Below are 8,275 nucleotides of genomic sequence, written 5' to 3'. Positions count from 1 at the left end.
GTTCATGGCTCTCACAGTCAAAAAGGTTCCCGACCCCTGATATAAAGCCTCAATTACAGAATGGATTACTATATTTGATCTCTGTGCAAGTCTGAAATAAGGTGTCTGGTTACCTACTCCCATAATACCATTTGTTTCTCAAAATGATTGCAGATATAACTAAGGAAATTGCTGGATTTTTGTTTTGTTCAAAATCCTTCATGAGCTCTGGAAGTGTTAAACGAAGCTCAAATGAGAGGTATGTCTCCTGTCTCTTGAAGGGTGTCGGTGGCTCATGGAGAGTGGAGCAAGGGCTGGGATTGTGCAATCACAGTGGTCTAACGGGATTGCTATCAAAGACTGAGGCCAGTTCTAACAAAAATGTTACATAAAACAGTTGCCTTTTTGAGCAAGCGGAACAAATGTTACCTGTGAAATAGTATTGATTTTTTAAAGCAGAATAACCTGTTGGGAAAATAGACTTTCAAAACATTTTTAACTTTTTGTGCTTTGTTCCTGGGTAAAAATTTGCTTATTCTTAAACTCTCATGCTTGTAATAATTGAATTAAAACAATGAGAATGAAGAAAAAAATGTTTGGATTCCTAGGTTCATAAATAAATATAATTATTCAAATGAACAAGAGCAATAGACCAATAGTCCAAGGGTAGTCACGTGAGTGTGGTGTTTTAGCAGGGACACCAGCATTGAGGCAGAAGCAATCTCCACAGGAGCATTTCACAGAAGTGAAACTGGGAGAGCGAATTCTAGAGTGCAGTACACACCAGGAAACTACATGAATCATTTCCTTCTGATGAAGAAGACCAATTGATAAAATGTGTTTCTAGGTTACGTGCTTCAAATTTCTCAAACGTAAGTTCATTGTCTTTTTTCTGATTTCTTTGGGAGAAGAGGGATTTTTTTTTTCTATCACAAAATTATGAATAAGTCTTTAGGAATTCAATGCCAACAACCTGTGGACAAACTTTTTTGAAAATTAATGGAGTATTTGGATGTTTTTGGACATCTGGTATTTAATATTGTAAAAATGAAAGCATTGAGATGAACCCTAAGTTTTTGTTAAAATATACCACTGTTATATGGGTTAAGCCAGAGACAGTGTAGGAATAAGCTGAAATTTGCTCATAGATTATGAAGAACTAAGAATATTAAAAATTAATTTGTACACTTGGATTGTTTTTGAAGTTCTTTTACGTTTATTATATAATAACTTGGGGGCATTCTGAGTAAACTATGTTTTTTTCTGACTTTGGGATTGTTTACCAAAACATTTAGAAAAATACGAGGGTAGGCACAAGTAGATTTTCGGTTATAAGAATGCAAAATACAATTTATTCTTGTGTTATTATTTATCATTATTGTATTATTTTTTATTGAAACAACGGTAAACCTACTTTTGCCCACCCCTGTCCATTTCTTGTTTTTTTTTGTTTTGTTTTTTTCCTCCCTATCTACTTCTAAGAATTTTAGATATGAAAGAGGCTTTCCAGTATTTGTTTTTCCTTGTGTAAACAATGCTGTGAGTCAGAAGGTGAAATCTGTAGCTTTTCCTTGTCACGATATTATTTCAGATACACACCGTACGGCAGTGTATAGGACTTTCCTATTCCTACAGTGAAAACATTTAGTTGTGAGGTTGACACCCATGTTACAGATAAAAAACCAGAGTGGTTACAATTTGAAACTTCTTACTAAGGAATTCATGTGGTTGTTTGTCTTTTTGATAAGCTACAAAACAAATGTGAATTTGGGAAAAATATAGTAAGCAATATTAATTACAGTGGACAATCTAAGGGTTGGAGCCAGATAGCGTTTTCATGCTACACTGGATTGTGGCCCATGCCATGGTAAGGAGTTCACCCTCTGGCCAGTTTACCACCTGCACAGCTGGTACAGTCCCCTTACAAGTGCCTCCTCTGAATTCTCCGCACTAGGAACAGTCTATGGGCATCCTCTCTCTGCCCCTCTCACTAGGCACACAGGCCTGATGCTTTTCTCTGATGTTGTTTTCTAGGAACTGTCTTCCTCCCTCCAGTTGTCACCTCCTTCCTCATCCCCTTCCACCTAGACTCGCACCTCAGCTCCATTAGGCAGCCGCGTGTAGGTTTTTCTTCTGGCAATGCTCTCTGAGGCTCTCTAGGCTAATACTCATCCTGTTGGATCCAATTCGTGAGCTTTGTATCTAGGAAACAGCACAGCCCTGTGTGTCATCTTGTTTCATGAATGGAATGAGAGCTTAGGGCTCGGGCACACCCACTCATTATCATGATGGAGGCATTCAGGACAGCCATGGGGTTTCTGTCCCCGGCCAACATGGTGCACACATAGAGGGAGGAGATGGCTTGCTCCAAACTCACACTTAAAGCCAGATTCAGGGTGGAGATGCCGCTCTGTGCTCAAAAGTCCTGACCCATTCTTTCAAGTCACCTGGAATGCTTCCCAGAAAATTGGTGCGCATCCCAGAATCTCTTTACTTTCCATCCCGTGTGGAGTCCTCCGTGAGCATTCAAGTCCCACCGTTTCCAGGACAGGCTCTGCAAATCATGTTGTGTGATATTGGTCAATTAGGGCAATGAAACTTGTGTATTATTGTTATGCACTAAGACATCTCCTTCTGGGAGGTATTTTGGGGACTTGCTCTAAAAAGAAAAAAATAGTTACAAATTCCCCCACCTCATCCTCACTACCCAACTTCTCCAACACACACACACACACACACACACACACACACACACACACACACACACCTTTTGCTCAGGGTTGAATGTGCTGAAACGTGACTTGCTGCTTTTACCAGGGGTGGGAGGGGGGTGGGAGTGTAGTCAACAGCTGTCCCCCTGGCACAGTGTCTGCAGGAATAATGCTGCTCTCTGCAGACACCTTCAGGAAGAGCCCTTGGAATGATTTCTCAATGAACTAGTTTATACACAAGTCAGAGGGTCCTGGCTTTTAGACCAGCTGAAGCCTAGCCAAGCCCTGCTCAGGTGGAATTTCTAGTCTGAATCTCAATCTCAAGGTCAAATACATGACAATTTCCCTGTAGGAACCTCTATCTACTAGCAAATCCAATGAACTATATACATGGAAAAACAAATATAATTCATGTACCCTTTAAATTAAAGATTGAGTCAAATTTCAATAATAACCAGAGTGCTCAGAGTTAGAATTCAGCACAGATTAAGTGTATAAAAAGTCTTTGCTTTTTGAAGATAAGTTTTCATTTATACAAAAAGATCATTTTCCAGGAAAGGTCAAAATGTAAGGGTAAGAATTAAAAGAATATAAATAATTTACTTATCTTTGAAAGTGGAAGGAAAACATGGAGGAGGGAAGAAAAACTTGATAAAGTTCAATAGAATGCAAGAATATGGACAAAGCTAGAAGCAATGGAAAAGTGTTTTTTTTTTAATTTTTCTGTGTGTGTGTGACAGAGACAGAGAGAGGGACAGATAGGGACAGACAGACAGGAAGGGAGAGAGATGAGAAGCATCAATTCCGTTGTAGCATGTTAGTTGTTCATTGATTGTTTCTCATATGTGCTTTGACTGGGGGCTCCAGCTGAGCCAGTGACCCCTTGCTCAAGCTGGTGACCTTGGGCTTAAGCTGGTGAGCCTTCCTAAAACCAGTTGAGCCCGTGTTCAAGCCAGCAACCTCGGAGTTTTGAACCTGTATCCTATGCCTCTCTGTCCAACTATCTATCCACTGCGCCACTGCCTGGTCAGGCAAAAAGCATTTTACATGAGAATAAAACACAATGAAAGACCCTTTAAAGCAAGAATTTATTCATGATTAGGTTTACCTTTTAAAAATACAGTATCTATCAATTTGGATTTCTAAAAAATATTTCAAATATGAATTTTTTAAACATTAGTCATTTAAAAATTTAGCAAAATTTTAAAAATAAAGGAATACATAAAGCTATGATAGGCATATATTAAGCTAAAGAAACCTCATGTCTCTATGCTATTATCAGAAATAGAAGAAATATAACATTAAAGGGTGAGTAATAACACAATGTTTTATCAATCTGATTACTTAGCCCTTTAATGTACAAACTCAAAACTAACAGAAACAGAATAAGAAATTGGTGTCAGCCGATATCAGAATGAAAATTTTTAATAGGATTCTGTCATGAAATAACTAATCTCATACATATAACATAATAAGGGATATAGAAGATTTGAAGAACAAAATTTAAAAGATTGAATATCTATATACAAAACAACCTAAAAGGGGATGCATATTTGTTTCAAGTACACATGGAATATTTCCATGTATTCAAACAGGCTGCACCACCAAGGACATGTCAAGGAATTTCAAAGGCATAGTATCTTACCAAGAAATAGTTCCTTGGACCACAATATGATTTTGTTAGAATTCAAAAATAAAAGGTCACTAAGATCAGATGGTGGTGCAGTGGGTAGAGTGTCAACCTGGGATGCTGAGGACCCAAGTTTGAAACTCCCAGGTTGCTGGCTTGAGCACAGGCTCACTTGCTTGTGCTCAGGGTTAACAGTTTGAACATGGGATCATAGACGTGACCTCATGGTTACAGGCTTGAGCCCAAGTGTCACTGGCTTGAGCAAGGGGTCACTGGATCAGCTGGAGCCCTCCAGTCAAAGCACATATGAGAAATCAGTCAATGAACAACTTAACTACAAGTTGATGCTTCTCACTTCTTCCTTCCTGTCTGTCTGTTCCTTTTTGTCCCTCTCTGTCTCTCTCTCTTTCTACTCCCCTAAAAAAGAAAAGAAAGGTCAGTAAAATGAAATAAATATCAATATTGCAGAATCTACCCAGACAATGTTAAGTAACGTATCTGAGGTCATAACTTCATTTATATATTACATGGCAAAAAAAGCAACAACTAACATAGAACAATCAGATTTTATAGCTTAGATGCGTGGGGTGATTCTTAAAATGTTCTGCTGGTCCTGGATCTGCTTGTTTGCTTGTCTGGGGCTTGGCTGACTATTGTCTGACCTAGACTACTCTGCACTGGGGTGACTGGGATGCCTCAGCTCTGTGTCATATGTCTTTCACCCTCCAGAGCCCGGATATGCTCTCATAACAATGGAAGAGCCACAGGAGCAAGCAGGTACACTCAAAACCTTGTAAGGTCTCAGATCAGAAAAAGAACATACTCCCTCCTACCTCTGTCTACTGGTCAGAGTCATAGTCTGCTTTTGTGGAAGAAACTCCAGAGTTAGTAGACAATGGGTATAGACACAAGTAGAAGGGACAGATTGGGGCCCATGTGTTGAATAAATGTGATGAGTAGTGAGCACCCTTGTATTCTTCCTGAACTTAGAAGAAAAGCTTTGTTTTGTCATTGGGTATGATGATAGCTGTGGGCTTGTCGTATATGGACTTTATTATATTCATGCATATTCCTTCTATACCTAATTTGTTGAGGATTTTTATCATGAAAGGATGTTGTATTTTGTCAAATGATTTTTTTGCATCTATTGAGATGATCATATGATTTTATCTTCCTATTAATATGGTGTGTCATAATTTTTGATTTGCATATGATGAACCACTCTTGCATTTCAGAAATAACTTCTATTTGATCATGTTGTGATCATGTTTTACTATGTGATTGAATTCAGTTTGTGAATATTTTGGTGAGAACTTTTGCATCTATATTCTTCAAGGTTTTCTTATAATTTTTTTTTTTTTTTTACAGAGACAGAGAGAGAGTCAGAGAGACGGATAATAGAAACAGCCAGACAGGAACAGAGAGAGATGAGAAGCATCAATCATTAGCTTTTTGTTGTGACACCTTAGTTTTTCATTGATTGCTTTCTCATATGTGCCTTGACCGTGGGGCTACAGCAGACCGAGTAACCCCTTTCTCAAGCCAGTGACCTTGGGTCCAAGTTGGTGAGCTTTTGCTCAAACCAGATGATCCCACACTCAAGCTGGTGACCTCGGGGTCTCAAACCTGGGTTCTCTGCATCTCAGTCCGATGCTCTATCCACTGTGCCACCGACCGGTCAGGAATATTCTTATGATGTTATTATCTGGCTTTGTCACAACAGCAATGATGCCTAATGGAATAAGTTTGAGAGTGTTGCCTCCCTTGAATTTTTGGAAGAGTTTGAGAAGGATTGGTATTAATTCTTCTTTAAGTGTTTGGTAGTGAAGTCACCTGGTCCTGGGCTTTTCTTTGTTGGGAGGTTAGTGATTATTGATTCAGTCACCTGATGCATTACTAGTCAGTTTCTACTTTCTATTTTTTAATGATTCAGTTCTGGTAAGTTGTATCTTTTTAGAAATTTATCCATTTCTTCCAGGTTACCCAATTTGTTCACATATGGTTGTTCTTAGTAGTCTTTTATAATCTTCTGTATTTCTGGTACCAGTTGTAAGGTCTCCTCTTTCATTTCTGATTTTATGTATTCATATCTTGCTTTTAGTCTACTTAACGTTTTATCAGCTTTTTTATCCTTTTTAAAAAACACATTTCTGTTTTCTCAATCTTCACTATTGCTTTTCTGGTCTCCATTTCGCCTATTTCAGCTCTGAGCTTTGTCATTTCCTTTCTTCTGTGAATTTCAGGATTTTGTTCTTTTCTAGTTTCTTGGGGTATGAGAATTTTTTATAGTATGAATATTTACCACTAGGAACTTCTCAAGTACAGCTGCTTTTGTAGCACCCCATAGATTGTGTTGTGCTGTGTTTGTATGTTCATTTGTTTCAAGATATAAATTGAGCTTCCTCTTGACGTTTTCCTTGATGCGTTAGTTGTTTAAAGGTGTCCTGTTCAGTTTTCACATATTTGTAAATTTTCCAGCATTTCTCTCATTGTTGATTTCTAATTCCATATTATTATGGTCAGAAGAGATAATTAGAATCATTTTAGTCTTTTTTAATTTTCTAAGCTTTGTGTTGTGGCCTATCATATAATTTATGCCTGTTTGTGTTGGGAGATCTTGGGTTTGTGACAGCTTCCTTTCCCCTCCTTTAGAGATAGCTTCTCTTTTTGTGTCCATAAGAAAACCCAAGGTCCCCAAAGAAAACAGTGGTAACTTATCTTTGCTTAGGAACAAGGACAGCAAGGTTTCTCACTCCACACCAAATGGAAGATGGCAGTTGCTTTTTACACAGAAAAATAGCTGTATGCCCATTCCTTATTAATAATATAAGTCTTCTGAGAAAAGTAGTAGAGGAAAAAATGGGATAATTTAAATATTTTCCCCCAACCCTATTAGTAGTTTGAGTACTGCTTCAACCCTTCCCCAAGATGCAACAGCCGGTCTAGACATACAGTGCTGCCTCTTTGGAGAAAACATTCTGAGAAGTGGACTGGTTTGTAGCCTGAGAGCCACTGAGGGGTCTCTGAGGTTTCTTGCTTTGTTCCCATCATTTGTACGAGGACTAAGTGGGGAGATAAGGTGTTGAATAAGGTGTGGTGTATAAGGTGTGGTTTCAGTCCACCAACTGGTGGAGAGGCCTCAATGGCTGCTACAGGCACAGAGACTGGAGGGCATGTCTTTGCAATGGGGGAGGGGAGATGAAGCCCTAGAGATAAGGCTCTAGAATACTGGGCTTCCAGATACACTAGGGCTCCTTCACTCAAGCCCAGGATGAAATGCAGAGTGCGCTGCTCTGTGCAGGCTCTTTTCATTGGAGAAAACCATTCAGTCTGAAGAGTTGAGGGGAAAAAATGCATTCTTTATGTTCCAAGTGAACGAACCACTCCAATACCAGGAAGGAGAACTCTGCTTCCTGAAATGACTCTCCAGTCCTCTCTGCTGACAAAGCTTTCTGTCACCCCAACGGGCAAAAAAAAAATACCTACAGGGTCCAGATACATTTCCTTAGAGCAGGCTGGAAAGTTAAGAATTCGGAGCTGAGGTGCCATGAATTGGTAAGTGGCTCAGTGTGTAACAACAAAAACAACATGACGTAGCGAGGGGTGGGAGGAAAAGGGAAGCAGGTTCCAGTATTGAAACACTAACTTTGGAACACTGGGATGCTAAGCACTCATTCAGAATACTGGAGTCATCAGGCTACTCATTTGTGTTCTCAGAGTATTTCTTTTCCTGATGACCTTCACATTCACTTTACCTTCTTTCTTTTTTCCTTAATTACAGGGCAAAATGAATAAGAGAGAGACAAGTGTGTGTCAACAAACTTGGGCCTTATTATGCAAGAACTTTCTTAAAAAATGGAGAATGAAAACGGAGTCCTTAATGGTATGATTCAATATCTGTGTCTCTTAGTAGTTGTAAAGGAAAATGGGCATTCTTTGGGAAGAATTGCTGCTT

The 8,275-nt window shown here is 39.0% G+C and overlaps 1 protein-coding gene across 1 annotated transcript in view; it reads left to right on the top strand.

The window, feature by feature from the left end:
- The first annotated feature begins 685 nt into the window (after nucleotides 1–685).
- The window catches only part of LOC136308348 (ABC-type organic anion transporter ABCA8-like), a 94,033-nt gene continuing 86,443 nt past the window's right edge, over nucleotides 686–8,275 (top strand). The window contains exons 1-2 of the mRNA XM_066235685.1: nucleotides 686–851; nucleotides 8,102–8,203. Of these exons, the coding sequence (XP_066091782.1) occupies nucleotides 8,108–8,203 (96 nt within the window). The 5' untranslated portion in view covers nucleotides 686–851; nucleotides 8,102–8,107. The remainder of the gene's footprint in view (nucleotides 852–8,101; nucleotides 8,204–8,275) is intronic.

This window comes from Saccopteryx bilineata, chromosome 6, assembly GCF_036850765.1.
Source record: "Saccopteryx bilineata isolate mSacBil1 chromosome 6, mSacBil1_pri_phased_curated, whole genome shotgun sequence".
Taxonomy (NCBI): Eukaryota; Metazoa; Chordata; class Mammalia; order Chiroptera; family Emballonuridae; genus Saccopteryx; species Saccopteryx bilineata.
This window is presented reverse-complemented; position numbering and strand designations above follow the sequence as displayed.